The 19,710-nt window shown below is 45.3% G+C and overlaps 1 protein-coding gene and 1 long non-coding RNA gene across 4 annotated transcripts in view; one reads left to right on the forward strand and one right to left on the reverse strand.

Moving 5' to 3' along the window:
- The first annotated feature begins 4,668 nt into the window (after positions 1–4,668).
- On the forward strand, positions 4,669–19,258 carry LOC133354456 (uncharacterized). Of its 2 annotated transcripts, none has more exons than XR_009756588.1 (3): positions 4,669–5,219; positions 8,325–8,440; positions 16,341–19,258. It is a non-coding gene; the product is annotated as an uncharacterized LOC133354456 (long non-coding RNA). The 2 variants fall into 2 exon arrangements; XR_009756586.1 differs by having other exon boundaries at positions 4,669–5,001.
- LANCL3 (LanC like family member 3) overlaps positions 12,781–19,710 on the reverse strand; it is a 30,395-nt gene continuing 23,465 nt past the window's right edge. For both annotated transcript variants that reach the window (XM_061571298.1, XM_061571287.1), the window contains 2 exons: positions 16,324–16,531; positions 12,781–15,846 (listed from right to left, as the gene is read on the reverse strand). In XM_061571298.1, coding sequence (XP_061427282.1) covers positions 15,684–15,846; positions 16,324–16,531 — 371 coding nt within the window. In that variant the 3' untranslated portion in view covers positions 12,781–15,683. The remainder of the gene's footprint in view (positions 15,847–16,323; positions 16,532–19,710) is intronic.

Consider the following 19,710-nt stretch of genomic DNA (forward strand, 5'->3'; position numbering starts at 1 on the left):
ATATTTTTGCTATTTTTATCTCTTCAAGATATGTCTGTACGCAGATAAATTTTCTCTTAAAACCACCGCACTGACGACGCACAGACAACATGTGTGGACATTACGAAACATCGAAGAAGAGCCACGAATATGAGTGTTTAATAGCCACTGGTCAAGGTTACAAAAAGTGTTATTACACACACAGGGTATATTACTCAAGTGCGCGAATGTAACCAGCAATTGACAAACGTCACCGCTCAAAACAGTGTTGGAAAGTTCAGTACGTGTATTACAGGTAGGAACAACAGTTCCACACTGCCCACCAGGGATTATTTGTCTGTCGTGCATAGCCCCTCCCATTCATGTAGTACGCTCCCGGATTGGTTGAAGTGTGTCACGTGACCGCGAGCTTTCTGTCGTGCACGAATGCAATGTCCAACCAAGTTTCTACCTGCCCACTCCGAAGGAACGTGTTTTTAAAGGCAGCACAAAATATCGCAAGGGTCACTTTTGGGGTTAAAACTACATGTAATGTGAGGTTACACCTGGGCGATAGTGATAGGCTCTGCCGGCCTCAGCCGCAGCCAACGGGGAGTCGAGCCAGGGGCGTAGCCCCTGAGCTGGACAGTATCTTCGGAAAAGTTCCAGGGGTGTGGCTGAGGATTGGCTACGTGGTATCACGTGGGCCAGGGATTATAAGGGGTGGAGAAAGGCAGCACGTGGTCAGTGTGCGGAGGAACGAAGGGGGAAACCACGCTGGTGCCGGGGTCCCGCTCCAGCCACGTGGCGGGCCGTGGCAGTCTCTCTCACGCTGTCAGGCAGCAGCGTGAGGGAGGCAAGGGTGTGGTGGAAGGCTGTGAACGGGAAACGAATAAACAACTCTGAAGTCAAGACGTCGTCTGAATAGGATTTATTACATATACATCAGTGGTCAATGTAAAAGCAAATTCCCAGCAATTAAATCCATGAGCAAGGAAACAACACGCACATAGCACTGCATTAAAACCCGACGGGTGATCAGTGCAGGGGCGGTTTCTTCATTAGGGCGATTGGGCGACGCACCACCAATGTCATTGAACCACAGAGTCACGCTAGCCGTCACTGCAGCCTCTGGATATAGTCCAATCAGCGTCATGTCACGTTCTGTGGAGTACCGCCTCTTTTTGGGCGATTTCCCTCCAGCTGAGAATCGCCCCGAGTGGCCCCATAGACTTACATTCAAAGATGTTTTTTTTCGAACGGGGACGCTGCAATGCATTCTCTATGGCTTCCGGGAGGGCTCGCCCTAACGTGCTTACGTCATCATACGTGCTTACGTCATCATACGTAAGCACGTTTCATCCAACAATATTATTTGTTGCCACCTAGTGGAATCTTTAATAAAATAAACTTGAGTGGTTTGTTTTAATAGTGAGTATAGAAACAAACAAGATGTATTGTAAGAGTCACTTTATTTTTCATTAATATTAAAGAAGTGAAGTTGCCTTTACATGCTTAAGCTGTTAATTTATCCATTGCATGGGTGGACCTTATCCTTATCAATCATCCAGACATTTGCCCCCCCTGAGAGATTTTGCAGGAGCCGCCACTGGATCAGTGTGCTTGCAGGTTTTGTGACCTCGACTTAAAACAGCCACTCAACATCGAGGTGAGTCATTTTCTATACGTGGTGCTGGAAAAGAAGAACATTTTAAACTAGAATGTCCAAGTCACTGGACTAAGAATGGACTGAAATGCAAAGCCAAGTTTATTTTCTGTGGACCCCTTGACCATAACAGTGTCTTAAACGGATAGATTGGTGGCTCTAACCAATGATGGGAATAGTTAGAATTGACATCGCTTACATTCAGCTATAAGGAAATGCTATATTTGATTTGATATTAAACTCAAACATCAGCGATGTCCTGCTCAAATGAATATTGAGTCAGTGTCATACTTAATTTGGAGCTTTCGTGACTGCAGGAATTACTCTTTGGTTCTTTCGGTAAAGTCACGTATAAAGAGAAAATAAAAAGTATTTAATTTATTATTTTCTCTTTATACGTGACTTTACCGAAAGAACCAAAGAGTAATTGAGTCAGTGCTCATCTATTTCGATTTAAAGCTTTCGTGACTGCAGGGATTCATCTTCTTGGTTCTTTCGGTAAAGTCACGTAGAAGGGAAGTAATAAAATAATAAAAATAACGTCGTGAGAATTATTTTATTATGTTTTATTTTTATTATTTTATTACTTCCCTTCTACGTGACTTTACCAAAAGAACCAAGAAGATGCTCATCTATTGTTAACAGCCCTCAGTCAATGATCGTAATTCCCAGTTGCTATGACCGGCACGAGAATCCGGACAACGACTGTTGACTATTCCACAAAGTGGCACTGATTTTACTTAATCGAACTCCGGAGGGATGATGGGCTGAGTGAACACCCCCCACCCCCCACCGCCCACAAACAGGAGTTGAATATTCTTAGGTTTTTTCCGATAAAGTCACGTAGGTAAAAAATTAAAAATTAATAAAAGTAAAATAAAATAAAAATCCCGACGTTTCGGAGGCAACACAAGCTTCCGTCTTCAGGTGGAACCGTCACAGCCACGACAGCTGTATAAAGTAAATGAGAGATGAGAGATTATAAGAGCTACCACTCCGTATATATATCCGTATATATAATGGAGTGGTAGCTCTTGTAATCTCTCATTTACTTGATACAGCTGTCGTGGCTGTGACGGTTCCACCTGAAGACGGAAGCTTGTGTTGCCTCCGAAACGTCGTGATTTTTATTTTATTTTACTTTTATTAATTTAATTTTTTTACCTACATGACTTTACCGAAAAAACCTAAGAATATGAATCCTTGCAGTCACGAAAGCTTCAAATCTACAGGAGTTGAACTCGCCGCCTTCCGAGTGCGAGCCACTATCTCAACCGCTAAACCACCTGACCGGATAGCAACCATGATCTATGCGAGAATTGGGGTACACGAAAGCACCAACACAATGCAATGAACACATGGGGAAATGCAATTACAAATTCATGGGAAACCGGCAATATCACTAATTAATTAATGGGTGCTCGGAAATATATGTAGACCCACAATTCACGGAGAACATAAATAAAGCATTTAGAGGCTATTATAATGAACTGGACTACTCATTATAGTCACGCCAAATGAGGGACATTGAGATGCACTGGGGTTCATTTGTATTCTTGTGTATGGCAGAAATGTTCGGGAGCTAAATGCCAATGTCAAGGTCTGCCAGCTACGAGAGGGCTTGAGGAGAGAGTTTGCGTCGCTTCGCTATTTATTCCGACGTGTATACCAACTGGACCTAATGAGCATACGGAACAAATAAAACAGAACATGGTGCATACCTCTTAACTAAATGAAAGAGTGCATAAACTAAACTTTGTTTTGCCAGGCAAGGCCCGCACTGAGCTACAGTAGCTCTCTTTCAGCAGCCGCCTGACCACAAATGATAGCTCAATAAAGTGGCTTATCACGTGGAAATGCATAGCAGCCTAATACTCTAAACGCATGTTTCTAAATGTAGAGGGAAAACCCAGAGGACCTGGAGAAAATACACACGACCACGGGGAGAACATGCAAACTCCAAATATACATCAGGCGTCAGGGTCGGGATCGAACCCACGACCTCCAGCATACGAGGTGAGAGAGAGAGTTAACATCTTGCCACCGCGACACCCCTATAGTTAATATATGATAGTCATTTCATTTACTTATCCTGCAAAACCTCAACGAGTCTCAAGACTTTTCAAGGAGGGACCTGCATGGGAATGTTTGGACAATTCCTTTTAAACGGCCGTTTGTGCACACGTGGAAGACAACCACATCATTTGGAGTAACCCCGTTGTGTACGGACCAAAGGTCATCATTTACACTGCAAAGTACACTCACAAGGCAGCTTCACGAACCCACTTGCTGTGCTGCCACCTCCCGGGCCACCTCGTACCTCAGGGGAGCTCACACATCTGTGCCATCCACCGACCCTTGCCTCCATAGAGCTGGTTTGCGCGTGTGTGCCACCACGCCCGGATACATTAAATGACAACACACTACGTCTCGCAAACTATAGGGGACGTTTCGATTTAAAGCTTTCGTGACTGCAGGGATTCATCTTCTTGGTTCTTTCGGTAAAGTCACGTAGAATGGAAATAATAAAATAATAAAAATGAAACATAATAAAATACAATTCTCACGACGTTTCGGCCACAACGCAAGCAGCCGTCCTCAGGTGGAGAACAGGTCTGTCGAGAAGACAGACACTGTCTGTTATTATGTTTTATTTTATTATTTTATTATTTCCATTCTACGTGACTTTACCGAAAGAACCACGAAGATATAGGGGACGTGTTCCCAACTTTTATTTAATTCGAAGAAAAAATCAGACCTAGAGAGGACATTTATGATGCTCCGAATTTAGTTGTCGCTATTGTTGTTGTTACTGATGTTTCGGACTGATCCTAAAGTACGACTTCACAAGAAGAGACGTCGTGCTTGCTCGTCCAAAGACCGCTTGAATCCGATTTTTTTTATATATATACTGGAGGAATCCAATGAGCTTTCAAGCTCTTTTCACGGATTTCCTGTAGATGTACACGATCATAACGCCTTGGGGGGGGGGGTAATTATTCACAATTGTTATAAAAAAACTCATACCCAACATTGATAATTGCTCGACATTTTAGTTGTCAACACATTTCATTTGCAATCGCGTCACCCGCCCACGCCCCTGCAATTCTTTCACTTAATGGGAGTGGATTTTTCGTTAATTATTTCTGAGTCTGCCGTGTCCAACGGACACCGGTGGTACCCAACGGCCGCCGTGCAATGCACGGATGTAACCTCGAACTTCTTTCGCACCGTACGTGCGGGGAGAATCGGAGAAGCCAAGGCACCAAAGGGCGGGCCCTCGGAAGGATCACACGATGCGCTCGCGTGGACAAACTCCGCTTCATCTTCCGAACTGCACTCTGCTCTTTTGCAGCAAGAGGCCCCAGCGGACCTCGGTGGGTGGAGGTTGTCTCTGCTGATAACTCCTAATTCCGAGTTGGCGTTGGCAAATCGTGCAAATCACGGGGGCCGGCAGCAGTGAGCTCGCAGTATGCATACCGCGCACGTAACCCAGTTCGCATCCAACGCACTTCACATATCAATCGGGGCCCCCGCCGATTTCCATGCGAATACAGAGAGAGAGACGATGCCGTTGCTTGTGGAAATTGCCAAGGTACGGGAATCAGTGACCTGGGGTGGGGGAGGGGGGGATGGACGGCCGTTACGGCACGTATGTCATTAAGCATGTTATTCATGTGAAAAATTAATGACATCCAATTTTGTTATATTGATATGGTGATTAAGGGCCTTGCAGTATCATGTTTGCCAGCCCTGGAGATGTAAGCAGTCGGCTGCAGAGTTTGAAACCCTATTGCCGCATATTGATTTTCAAAGCTATAATCAGATCGATTTTTACTTTTGCACATTTTTTTTGTTCGATGCAGAACACGAATTTAGCAAAAATTTTGCTTTCAATATCGTCATCGCGGTTTAAAATTCATCAGCCTGTCGCCTAAAACCATGGGGTTGGAAATTGTGCAGAAAACTATTTGTACAAGCGGTGTGCTGATTTGGGTCCCACGGTATTCTTAGAAAGGTCTCGCCTGTTACCCCAGGCAACCCAATTGGTTATCCGTAGTAAAGGTTTTTTTGGGGGAGTTCCCATGCTGTGTTGCTCTCACCTGATGACGGTTGCTTGTGTTGCGATCGAAACGTCGTGAACTATTATTTTCTACCTACGTGACTTTACCAAAAGAACCAAAGAGTATAGATTCCTGCAGTCACGAAAGCTTCAAATCCAGATTATTATTTTTTTAGTCAGTGGACTGCAGAGTTTTGATAACAGACTCAATTGCTGACCGAGAAATAAGATGGCAACTCGAGTGTATGCGATACGACAATAGTACGATGTCGTACAATATGAAATCCCATGATAATCTAATCGTCAGTTTATAAAATATATATCATTATATCATGATTATCGGCACTAATTAATTTAGTATGTATATTAAAAACAATTTTGATAATGTTTACGACAAAATGAACTCGATTATTAAACGTTGTAAATATCTAATAATCACAAATTTAGTGCTTTGCAAAAGGTGTATCGGAATGACTGATGGCATGGCAATTGTATAACGCCATCATTTGATCCATAATAGAGGTTTTTTTTAGGTGAGATCGTGTAAATCTAAATGTGTCGTTAAACCCGCCACCACCCGACACAGCCAATTAGTAAGCTTTGTCACGTAAACAAAACGTGCCAATTCGTTACTAGTTCAGCACACCGGTGTGTTGGAGAGTAAACCCACTACAACATTTACAATGCGAGTACGGCAATTCCTTAGTGGGCCACACTACTGCTGAGCCTCATGAAAGAAAAACAAAAGTCGGTACAGAGTCTGCCCGCTTAAACAAATGCTGCTCGAATTTTGTTTATTTTTTTCTCACAACTGCCTGATGATGCCGGTTGTAATTGTCAAGGGGGGTAAAAAAAATACCGCACCCATTTGTTCAATGTATTATGGATCACTCTCCAACAACACATCTCTCCGTGGTGCTGTTGAAGCAGTGTCAAACCCGCAGAGCCGCTCAAACTCCAGTTGTCACGCCACGGGAAGATATAGAATTGATTTTGGCGTATCAGCAAAACCCGGAATGTTGAAAAGCAAGGTTGGGAATCTTGCTCTCGACAACACGGACATTTGTGCCGCGTGGAGAATTTCACATAAGCCTCAAAAAAGCTGGGGCTTAACACTGCCGACAATGGAATGTATCGACCGATACAATTTATTTTTAAAGAAGATCGCAAAATGTGTTTCCAAATGTGTTGTTCCCATTCGTACAACCTCCTAATGACCCCAATTGTGGAGATGGGGATCTCACGCAAAACACAACAACTCCAATCCCGAGTGACTTGTCGCTGGACATGACAAAAAGAGCTTCATAGCTCATCGGATTTCGCGAGGATAAATAACAGATGCTGATCAAAGATTCAGATTCTGACTTCAAAAGGGGGAAGCACTTTGATGCAGGGACTCGGTGCTAGGATTGTCCGTGTCATGAAATTCTCATCCACGCTGAGGTATCCGAAATCAACCACAAGACATTACATTGAGGACGTCTGTGTGTGCTGTATATGTAAACGATAAAGATGCAGCCCTGCAATTACTCGTTCAGGTCAATTCTGACAAAAAGGCCCCCCACGAAAGGCAGGCTGAGACACAGCCCCTGCCAGAGAGTGTTTGGCTCTACTCTTCAGCACTGGCCACATGTCTTCAAAGCGGTGGATGTACCCACACGTTACCACACCACACGCAACCTGCCGGTCGACCGTGTCTAATATATGCATGCATACATGGGACGCTAAATATATATATAAAATGTTAAATTTGGAGGACCATAAATAATTGAATGGAAAAAAAAATCAAACGCAGAGTTGGCCATTTACAAGTCTAATGTATTATCTGCTTCCACAGCTTCAATTAGGCGCGAGAGAAAGAGAATAATGTTCACCATTAGGCTAATACTCATTAGAGCTGTGTTGAATGCTTCATTATTCCGCAATCATCAAGGAAAAGTGGTCACGTTCGTTCGGCTCATTTGATGTTTCCTTTGTGTCGGATCAGCAGTTCTGTTCAAAGGTTACTCTTCACACTCTATGCCCCGTAAGCTTGCAGTTTCCATTAACCAAAAATAAACAATGCGCGAGATGTCAGTGGTTAGCGACGTACTAAACTAAAGAGACACGCAAACTCTAAATGTATAAAACGGGCGTCAGTGTCGTGATTGAACCCAGGCCCTCCCGTATACCAGGGCACAAATGATAGCCTCAACGAAGGGGCTTATCGTGTGGACATTTATAGCAGCCAAATACTCGAAAACGCACGTTGTTGATTCTAAGTGTGGAAGGAAAAACCGGAGGACCCGGAGAAAAATCCACGCCTACACCGGGAGACATGAAAACTCGAAATATACAGCAGGCGTCAGGGTCGTGCGTTTGCAGAGCATTAATGTGCAAGGAAAATATATATTTGCCCCGTTAAAAAAAAAACTCAATAAAAATTGAGATGTAACTTGGGAGTGTAACAGCCTCCCACTCACGTCACGTGGTGCGAGGCTCTTCGACCTTGGTCACACTCAGAGAGGACGCTCACGACGGACAGAGGCTGGACAAGAGGTCCCTGGTGCACCCCCCCCACCACCATCATCATCCCTCCCTCCCGAAACCTCTCTTTGTCTCCCGGACCACGTTCCGTTGTCCTGTCATCCCGAAAAGGGTGGAACGTCTCCGACTGGGCGTCTGCACCAGGGGGAGCACTTGTCAAGCCAGTTCCCGTCGGAGAACGGCCTGCGAGTGCGGCCAAGGTCGGAGAGAATCCCGCGCGGGGAAAGGTGAGCGGGGCCACGCACTCGATACACCTGCACGAGATTATCTTTTATTTATTATTATTATGACATATTGTACTTCTTTCGCACCGTACGTAGCCAACCGTGCTAATCGCTGGTTGCGGGGAAATTCCAAATGCAGTAGACTTTCGATCCACGCTAATGACGGGCAGGACGGAAGCGGATAATTTAAAATCGCGGATAATCCAAAAATATCAATTTTCCGTGGATTTATATGCCAAAAACCATGAATACAGGTATACATTAAGAATTAATACTAACGATTGACCGATCAATGCGCGTGCTCAGTGATAACACTTTCTTGCTCCCGTGCAGAAGACTCGGCCCACTAAGTGGATAGCAGAGCCACGCCAATCAAAATCAATCAAACTACACCCACTGATGTAAATATATGCAACTACTGTACTGTAGAGGCGATCACGTGGATTTCAGATGAACCGGAGCACAGATTTTTTTCGGTTTTAGCACGTGACTGGTAATACACATTTCCAAGTTAAACAATGTAAGACTGTTTTTAGATTATACATTTGAACAAGGGAAAATCCACGAGTTATTCGTTTACGTCAAAATCTCAGGTGCGCGGTTAATCCGCAAATCCGATCAACCGCACGCGGATAATCGAGAGTCGAACCGTACACGTGAAGGTTTATGCTCAGAAATGCAATTTGGGGAAATCACGCTCCCAAAAGCTCAGTATCATAATAATGTATCGATCCGAACTCAAGTGTTGAGATAGAGATCATGGAAGGTATTGTTGTACTCGGTGTGCTTTCAGCAACACTTTTGTTAGTTTACAGCAATAACAAAAACATCTAGAAAATATTACCAGTCCCTCTGGTAATGCTGCATTAGGCACTGTCCATAAATTACGTCACGCGATTTTGAACGATTTTTGACCCCCCCCCCCTTCGTCACACGGCGTCACAAAAAGTCAGACCCCCCCTCAAATATGACGTCACAAAGCTCTGCCCCCCCCCCCCCAATAAAAAACATGCTTCAAATCGCTTTAAGCTATTGTCATTGCAGTGCGTATTTAATTTGGCGCTGCACTCTGATGTTGTAGGAGAAAAAAAGTCTATTTAATTAAGTAGAACGTGTTGTCTATATTTATTTAAAATTGCGCATTTTGATGTGACGTCACATTTCTCACCCCCCCCCCCCTTGTCACCCATCACAAATGTCTGACCGCCCCCCTCAGGTGCGTGACGTCATTTATGGACGGCCCCTTAGCAGTCATTAAACATTGAGTGCAACTCTGTCCTTCATATCTCCCGCAATCCCTCACTTCCACAACTCCAGATGACATGACCCCTTGACCCCAATAATCCCAATCCCTCCACTTGCTCCCAGTCCAATCTCAGATCAACTTCAAGATCACACTCGCCACCTTCACGATTCTCCATAGACCCGCCCTCGCTTAACACGCCCATCTCATCTCATTCTACTCCCCTCCACGCGCTTTCCCCTCTCAGCTCATTCAACTCCCCTCCACGCATTCACCAACTCTCTGCTTACATTTCGCTCTCCCACCCTCCAAGCACTCTCTTACCTCTCTCCTCTTACCTAATTCTACCACCCTCCACGCACTCTCCGCTCCAGCAACGTAAACCTTCTCTCGAGGCCCTTGGTCAATTTCCAGCTCGGTTATAAACTGCGCTCTCACCTCTGCTGTTCCTATTGTCTAGAACTCTCTTCCACCAACCGTCCGTGTTGTCAACTGCCAGCCCCTGTGCAAGTCCTGGGGTGTTGCGGTGGCGATGTGTTGACTCCCTCGCCTCGTATACAGGAGGTCGTGGGTCAGATCTTGACCCTGACGCCTGCTGCTGTATATTTTCCGTTTGCATTTTCTTCCCGTGATCGTGTGGATTTTTCTCCTGGTCTTCCGGTTTTTCCCTCCGCATGTAGTAATATGAGTTTCGAGTATTTGGCTGCTATACATTTCCACATCAGGCCACTTCTTTGAGCTATAATTTGTGGCAAGGTCGCTTCTAAAAAAGCGATGTATAACTCAGTGGGCCTTACCTGCTAAAAAAAAATTGTTTCATAGCTTATAGAGAATTTTTTTTTTTAAAAACCTCCTTTCCGCAACATCGTGAAATGCATTTGCATCGCGATGGCTATACACAATACATCAAAGTCGCATTGCATTGTATGGCCTAATAGTACATCCATTCTGTGTACGATCGTAAACCGGGCTGCACGTGTCTGAAGAGTGTGAACCAGCTATGCTGGAGGAAACATCGCCTCGGGGGTTAAATTCTAAACCACTGAGCATGGCTCAGAGCGAGAGAGAGAGTGAAAATGTCTCACCAGCGAGCGGGCAGAGTTCAGTGGGGGTGGCATTCGCCAAAAGCCCTCCGTCCGCCACCAAGTCGACTTTGGTGGCCTTGCGACGCTCGTAAAAGCGCGTCACACCCGCGCGCTGTTTATCGAGGCCCAAAGTGGTGCTTTGCGTCGAATGGTCCACAACCACGGAAAGAGTTCAATAATATAAAGCTAATTATGTTAATTTTCTCGTATGAGATATAACACGGCGTCTGTCGCAAAGGATAAATCGTACCTCCGCAGGTAGCACTTTATTCCGCATCGTATTGACACAAATTAGACAGAGAGAGAGACTAAAGATGAAGCACTTGGCGCAGAAGACTATAAGAGTAGAGGTTCCCACACTCATCCGGATTCATGAAAAATCTGTACAACTCCTAGGCGACTACCACATCTCTGTGGCTGACCATTACCACCACCATCATTTTTCGATTTAAAGCTTTCGTGACTGCAGGGATTCATATTCTTGGATCTTTCGGTAAAGTCACGTAGAAGGGAAATAATAAAATTATAAAAATAAAACAATTAAATTCTCACGACGTTTCGGCCACAACGCAAGCAGCCGTCCTCAGGTGAAGAACAGGTCTGTCGACAGCCCTGTTCTTCGTCCTCAGCCCTGTTCTTCACCTGAGGACGGCTGCTTGTGTTGTGGCCGAAACGTCGTGAGAATTGTATTTTATTATGTTTGATTTTTATTATTTTATTATTTCCCTTCTACGTGACTTTACCGAAAGAACCAAGAAGATAATGCAGACTTGATGCCTTGAAAAAGGTTTCTATTTGGTGTTTGAACATCTTAACACCTCCTGTTCTATTGCCAGAAAGGGTGGAAACCTATTCTTATTTTTCATACTTGAACGTGTGACTTGGGAGCGAGTCCACGAGTGTTGGCAGTCTGACACCCAGTGGTGGAGCGTTGTATCATCACTTTAGCTGCTGCTGTCACACATTGGTCAAGTACGGTGCGAAAGATGTTCGACATACATACAGACGGAAAGTTACCCTGTCAGTTTAACACGTAGGCTTTCGCGACCAATATTATCATAATACCTGTACGTTTTTTTTTGGGTTAGATCGCGTAAATATGAATGTGCTGTTAAACCCACCACCACCAGACACGGCCAATTAGTAAGGTTTGTCACACCGGTGTGTTGGAGAGTAAACCCACAACATTTACAATTCGAGTACGACGTTTCGCCAGTGATTACAACGAGCATCATCAGGCGACAGCCAGAATTGTGGAGAAATTCTCCTTGTGGAGAAACCCTGTGCATACCAATGCCACCTCTCGTGCCGCCATGCTCCATACCCACCATCATCGCAGTAGCAGCAGCGGCAGCTTTTGGCTGCTAGCCATCGAACAAAGACGGTCACCGCATCGCACGCTTGCAGATGCGCTTCTGCGGCCGTCTGGAACTCTCTCCCTTCCGATACTAGGAAGTCACTGGAGCTATGCACTTTTAAATCTGCTTCCTTGTTTTGAGTTTGTTGTCCTTCCTCGCTCTCCTCCGATTTACCACGATTGGCTACTTATTGTGGGAAAGAAGTTATACATACATACGGAGAGTGACCCGAAACTAACACCACTTGTCACGCCACCATGCTCCATGATTCCCTGTTTACCTATCAGGGCGGAAGGGGTGGAACAGTTTGTCCCAGGCCCTATATCCAACGGACGAAATAAATAAGCAGACAATACACCTCCTTGTAATAGGTTTTTACCTTTTCAACTGGTACAAAAACTGACACCTTTATACAAGGCATCATGTTTGCAATAACCACAACACAAGTAGTCAAGATGCAAACAAAAAGAAACAACTCTGATGATGATAATGATATGCACTGTCCTTGAAGTTGATTGGTCCACACCCGAGACAGCTTTTCTGTATCGGGTGTGGACCAATCAACTTATCATCATCAGAGTTGTTTATTTTTGTTTGCATTTTGACTGCTTGTGTCGTGGTTATTGCAAACATGATGCCTTGTATAAAGGTGTCAGTTTTTGTACCAGTTGAAAGGGTAAAAACCTATTACTATATTTTGCCACTGGTAAAGGAGGTCTCATAGTGAATACACCTCCTTTTCATGTCTGTCCCTCCACATGAAAAGGACAGGTTTTTTTTGTTTACATCCAATCAGCCACAAACGGCCTTCTGGGAGTAAATTCTTTCAGCAGCATTGGTTTAACAGAAGCAAACTCTGGACCGGTTTTGAGATTCAGTCGCCTATCAGCAGTTCACCAATCATTAAGTGCATATGATAATACAACAACAACAAAGTCTCGGGCATCTCTTCCGAGTCCCATTATAAAATGAGTATGAAACAAATTGGTATTTTATTGTAAAATGCAAAACGGCCTAATTTGCATTTTATGCGAGGATAAAAACCAGACCCATGGTAGAACATTGAGGCAGGCGTTTTGTCAAATTCTACGCTGCGGATCCAGAGGGCACGCCGATTGAACGTCACAAATCCGATCGCAAAAACTAAACTATTTTAAACTAAGCTATTTTTTTTATTTTACCAGGTAAAGCCCACTGAACTATGTAGCTCTTTATTCAGAAACGACCTGGCTATCGCAAATGATAGCTCACCGTGTGGACATTTATAGCAGCCAAATACTCTAAACACGTACTCTTTGGTTCTTTCGGCAAAGTCACATATTTTTTATTTTATTTCTATCTACGTGACTTTACCAAAAGAACCAAAGAGTATGGATTCCTGCAGTCACGAAAGTCTCACTCTAAACACGTGGTGTTGATTCTTAAATGTGGAGGGAAAAACTGGAGGACCCGGAGAAAAATCCACACGACACACGGAGAGAGAGACACACAAACTCCAAATATACAGCAGTCGTCAGGGTTCGGATCAAGCCCACGACCTCCTGTATACCAGGCGAGGCAGTTAGCATCTCGCCACCATGGCATGTTACAGGTAATAGCACTGTGGGGTTAGGGTGCATAGTAACGGACCACATCCTTGTGGAATTGAAAATATTCAATAGCTCAGGATTCACCTCGTCCTGAACAATGCATGACAGTTTCGATTTAAAGCTTTCATGACTGCAGGGATTCATCTTCTTGGTTCTTTCGGTAAAGTCACAGTAGAATGGAAATAATAAAGTAATACAAATAAAACATAATAAAATACTTTATTATAAATAAATTACTTTATTATGTTTTATTTTTATTATTTATTATTGCCATTATTTCCATAATAAAATGATAAAAAGAAAGCATAAAAAATGATTTTATTATGTTTTATTATTTTATTATTTCCATTCTACGTGACTTTACCGAAAGAACCAAGAAAATGCATGACAGGTTTAAGGACAGGAGCTACACCCGGTAGGGTTAGTGGTAAGAACTCGTCGAGATAACATGCAATCGGACTTTGTACGGCCAGGTGTGTTCACATTTGATTTTCACAAGCCCGAGGCTAATCATTGTTACTGTTGAAGTGCGGTGTGAAAATTGGGTTGCCGCAATATGCTGATAACGACACGATACATCGAGCAAAATGATGTCTATGATAATCGTATCGTCTATCTTGCTAAATATCATATTCTTGCTGCTTTTTTGTACAGCTCATGTTTCTGACAAAATATTTGTAAATTGACATTTATGACAGCATTCTGAAAAGCCATATTTCTCATTGATCATGCATGTATGTTCAACTTCTTTTGCACCGTACGTAGCCAACCGTGCTAATCGGATGTGCAGGATGCGTGCTTCTGTAACCGACAGCATTGGCATTATAAGTTTAAGGAATGTAAAGTTTCGATGATGAGAAGATGCACACCAGACTTCCCAGTAAATATGCCAATGTAATATGAGAATATATCCGGCTCACTGACGTATCACAACTTGTCATGGTGATTGGCTCTGCCGGTCCTGCTTTACAGCCAATGGGAAGAAGCCTGGGGGCATGGCCCTGACGTGATGGAAGGGTGACAGCTATGGAGATTGGTTCTGCTGGCTTTGGCCTCAGCCAATGGGGAGATGAGTCAGCGGTGTGGTCCCGGGAGCTGACGAGGGAGCCTGGAAGATTCGACGCAGGCTAACGAGGATTGGCTGAAGCGTACCACGTGACCCGGGTATTAAATAGGGGTAGAAAGGAACGACACGTGGTCAGAACGGGAACCAACGAAGGAAGGAGCCACGCGGGAGCGGGGCTCCGAGTTGCCACGTGGCAGTGCGTCTCTCTCGGTCTATCTGTCCCTTCACGTTGTCTACCAGCAGCGTGAAGTAGATGTAACCCAAAGTGAATAAAAGACGGATTCCAGAAGTCGTCTCAAAGAGTCTTATTACACCAATATGAGGCCAACATTGGCATGTGGTTGGAAATCACTAGACGAACGCTCCCACAACGTTGGTCCCACGTTCCATCTTGGCTGGGTTATGTTCAATGAACTGCGGTTGAAGAATGTTTAAGTAATATTCATTGGTCCTGGAAGTACAGCAAAGGACACAACGTTTTGGGAAACTAATATCACGATAATCATCATCATGATCACCACATGACCATTTATATCGTACCGTGAAGCATCACATCATGGCATCCCACGTGATAACCGAAGTCTGGCGTTCTTACCCAAAGGGGGGAGCAGTAAAGCTTCCGCAGATTTCTATAAAACTACTTTTACTTGACCAGGTAAGACCCACTGAGCTATGCAGCTCTTTTTCAGAAGCGACCTGGCTACGAAGCATAGCTCAACGAAGTGGCTTAGCACCACGTGGAAATGTATCCCAGCCAACTGCTCTCCACGCATGTTGATTCTAAATGTGGAGGGAAAAACCGGAGGAGCCGGAGAAGAAACCACGGGGAGAGACACACCGTGGCACCCGTTAACATCTCGCCAGCGTGGCACAGACTTTCACCTTCCTTACGCTGTGGCGTCATTTCACGGCGTGAAGACACTGAATATGGGGAACTCGGCTTTATCCGGCTGTAGCAAATCGAGGAAGAAGCAAGCTGTTCCGGCCAGGCCTTCGAAGAGGCTGAACGGGGCGTCCAACGGCTGTGACCCCGCCTTGAACTCCTCGGAGAACATGAACTCCGCAAACCTGCAGCAAAGACAGAGTCGCCCCGTATGGCCTTTAGCGGATTCTTGGGGCAAATGGTGCTCGCGGGAAAGCTATGAAAGCCGGCATGGCACACAAAACAATAACGTCGATATTGCAGAGGATGCGTACAGGGTCCTTAATGTGCAGGTACAAATTTCTGAAGTTGGCGATGTTTTGGCCAACATTGGTTACACCGTACGCACGAGTGCGTGTGTGTATTTTTGGCACGGTAGGGGGCACAGCTGGTGCATCTGCCAGTCATCTCAGTCAACCCAGGGCACCTGGGTTGACCTCCTGTCAGCGAGCCTTCGACACGTCACGTGGCCTCAAAGTGCACTTGGCCTGGCACAGGCGCCGTGGTGACGTCACCGTCACTTAGTGGCGAACGGCGGTTGTATTGGTGTTTTTACTTTTCGTTTTGCTGCGCTTCTTACAATCCGGAGAGCACGCATGCACGTGCGTGTGTGCCGACTTTACCTATGCGCGCGGTACAGGTACTTGGGGTCTCCCGTGAGCCGGTGGAGCAGCAGAAAGACGTAGGCGCTCCCGGCCACTCCGTGACAGATGCCCGGCCCCTTCTTCAGAAGGCCCCGTCGCCAGGCGGTCTCGGCGCAGCGCACGCACACCGCCAGGTAGCGAGCCTCGCCCGACAGCAGGTACGCCTTGGCAAACACGTACGCAACACCTGTGGGAGCACCGCAGCAAAGCGTGGAGTGACCTTTGCACGGTCAGTGACCTTCACAAGGTCAGTGACCTACACATAGTCACTGACCATCACAAGGTCAGTAACTTTTACACAGTCAGTGACCCTCACAAGTTCAGTGACCTTCACATGGTCAGTGACCCTTACAAGGTCAGTGACCTTCACTCGACCAAAGGATGCCCCGTGCAGACCGAGAGCTGAGCATAATGCTTACTGCAAGCGTCGAAAATTGTAGGGGGTGAGCACACACCCCTGCCTCACCCACGTCATCCACCGGTGCAGCAGTCGGAGAGCTAAAGGCCTCGCAATTCCACAGTGCAGGCCAAGCCAATCAGAGCAATGATCTTTTGCCTTCACTTCGCGAGAGACGCAGGACCTACTGGAGTCTGCCTCCCGATGCACCCGAGCGAAAAGCCCACTTCAGACCGACGTTACGCTGCTTGCCCAAACGCCTCGATAAATACGTTAGTCGATTAAACTTGTCCGCGAACACATTCGCCATAAAAGCTGACGAGGACAACAAATAGAAAAAAAAAATCGGTCGTCCAGAGCACCACCATGGAGCGTATTACGACTCAATTGCCGATTCACAAATTATTTCGAATGCGGCACCATCCCAGCAGTGCGCTCCGCTACTGCCGATGCAATTATCTGACTCAACCACTTCAATGTAAAATCTACAGCTGTTGCTCCGCATTCAGCATCAGCGGCACGGCGAGAAATACGAGAACGGCGCGCGTGCTCACCACAGCGGGCGCCAAAATGTCACGAACACATTTGGATGAGCAGGTTTATCATTCACAATTTAATGCTGTTTATCTGCCCGTGCTTTTGCCTAAATAGATCAACAATTATCGTGGGTAAGGAAAGATCTCGCCACAAGAGCACGCTTCTCCGAACCCGAAGCAATTTAATCTCCGAGCGTTTCGACAGCCAATCGCGAGACTGCTCATTCTTCACGTCAGTCCACGCTCCAGTTTCCTCTGGTCAACTTCCAGCGGTGGACGTTTCTGTGTTTGTCAGGAGTTGTTTTTGTTGTTGTTCTGGAACTCTACACCCGGATCACCGCCACAGTGACGTTCCAGTCTCAGCAGCTCTCAGGCATGGAGTCTATGACCACGGTGGCGAGATGTTAACTACCTCGCCTGATATACAGGAGGTCGTGGGTTCGATCCCGACACGGACGGCTGCTGTATATTTGGAGTTTGCGTGTCTCTCTCCCATCATCATCACGGTGGCTATGAGATGTTAACTACCTCGCTTGGTATACAGGAGGTCGTGGGTTCGATCTCAACCCTGACGATGCCTGCTGCTGTTTAGTTTGGAGTTTGCGTGTTGCTTTCGCTCATCATCACGGTGGCTATGAGATCTTAACTACCTCGCCCGATATATAGGATGTCGTGGGTTCGATCCCGACCCTGACGGCTGCTGTATATTTGGAGTTTGCGTGTTCTTCCAGTGGTTGTGTGGATTTTCTGCGGGTCCTACGGTTTTTCACCTCCACATTTAGAAACATGCATTTAGATTATTTGGCTGCTATACATTTCCACGTGATAAGGCCATTTCGTTGAGCTTTCATTTGTGGCCAGGTCGCTTCTGAAAAAGAGCTATACAGCTCAGTGGGCCTTAGTTAGTAAAATAAAAAAAAAAAATAGTTTTTTTTTATATTGCCCTGCCTCACTTCTCATCTTGGTCTACCTGATCTTGCCTTGAGTCTTCCCCAGCCAGGAGTTGTACGCACGTATGTTGTATGTGTGTATGTTGTATGTGTGTATGTTGAACTTATTAGGTAACCATACATAGCCTACCACGCTAATCGGAGGTGAGGGGAAAGGACAACAAACTAAACACAAAAAGCATGTTCTAAAGAAACGAGTTTTCAATCTAGGTTTTAAAGTGCATTGCTCCAGTGTCTTCCTAATATCGAAAGGAAGAGCGTTCCAGACGTCTGCAGAAGCGCATCTGAAAGCGTGCGATGCATTGACTGTTCGATGGTTAGCCAACAGCCGATGCGACGATGACCGGAGTTTGCTTGATGGTTTATGCTCCTTGAAGACATCAGCAACGTATCGTGGTTAATTTCTGGCAATGACTTTGTGTGTAATGAGTCCGACCTTAGAACGTTTTCGTTCGCAAACCGGAAGCCAATGCAGCTCAGCGAGCACTGGACCTACGTGGTCGGATCTTGAAATATCCGTCACGACACATGCCAAAGAATTTAACTCACAATTGGGACCTCTGCTGGTCTTACCAAATGAGATCTGCTGTATATAGGACATTTCTAAATTGTCAAAAACATCTCATTCTTCGCATGGCTGATGGTGATGTAGAGCCACAGCTCTAATTTTACCACTATAATTTCCAAGTGGGAGATGCCAGCCTTCACGCGACCTACTCCGTTAATTGAGAAATGGTGAGTGATGCCACCATCAACCCGACGATTGAACATTGATCATCAATCTCTCGGTCTGCAGAGCAACAACTCAAGCGATATGAAATTCGAATTAAAGTGAAAAATTACGATGATTAATTTACAGGCGTTTGCCAATCCACTGCTGAATGAGGGCCTCCCCTCGTCATGTCGGTCATAGTGGTTGCTTGACTACACCATTGGAACCTCATTTGCCAGTAAAAAAAAATATGATAATTGGTTTTTTACCCTTTTATCTGGCAACAAAACTGACACCTTTTTTACAAGGAGTCATGTTTGCATTGACCAACAATACCTGCAGTCATAATGCAAACAAAAAACACAACTCTGATCATGTATGCACTGTCCTTGAAGTTGATTGGTCCACACCCGAGACAGCTTTCCTTAGAGCCTAGTCTCATATGGTGTTGGTACCCCGAGCTCTCATACTCTGATGGTGCATTGTCTTTGAGTTGTGCGCCTTTTGGCGTCATCTGGTCCAACACCATGTGAGACTGGGCTCTAAGAAAAACTGTCTCGGGTGTGGACCAATCAACTTCAAGGGCAGTGCATACATTATCAGAGTTATGTTTTTTGTTTGCATTATGACTGCAGGTATTATGGTCTATGCAAACATGACTCCTTGTAAAAAAAGGTGTCAGTTTTGTTGCCAGATAAAAGGGATAAAAAAACAATTATCATGCTTGACCACACTCCGCCTTGCTGGTCAGCACGGGCTGGTGAAGGCAGA

This window comes from Lethenteron reissneri, chromosome 6, assembly GCF_015708825.2.
Source record: "Lethenteron reissneri isolate LAM-NWPU_2019-01 chromosome 6, ASM1570882v1, whole genome shotgun sequence".
Classification (NCBI taxonomy): Eukaryota; Metazoa; Chordata; class Hyperoartia; order Petromyzontiformes; family Petromyzontidae; genus Lethenteron; species Lethenteron reissneri.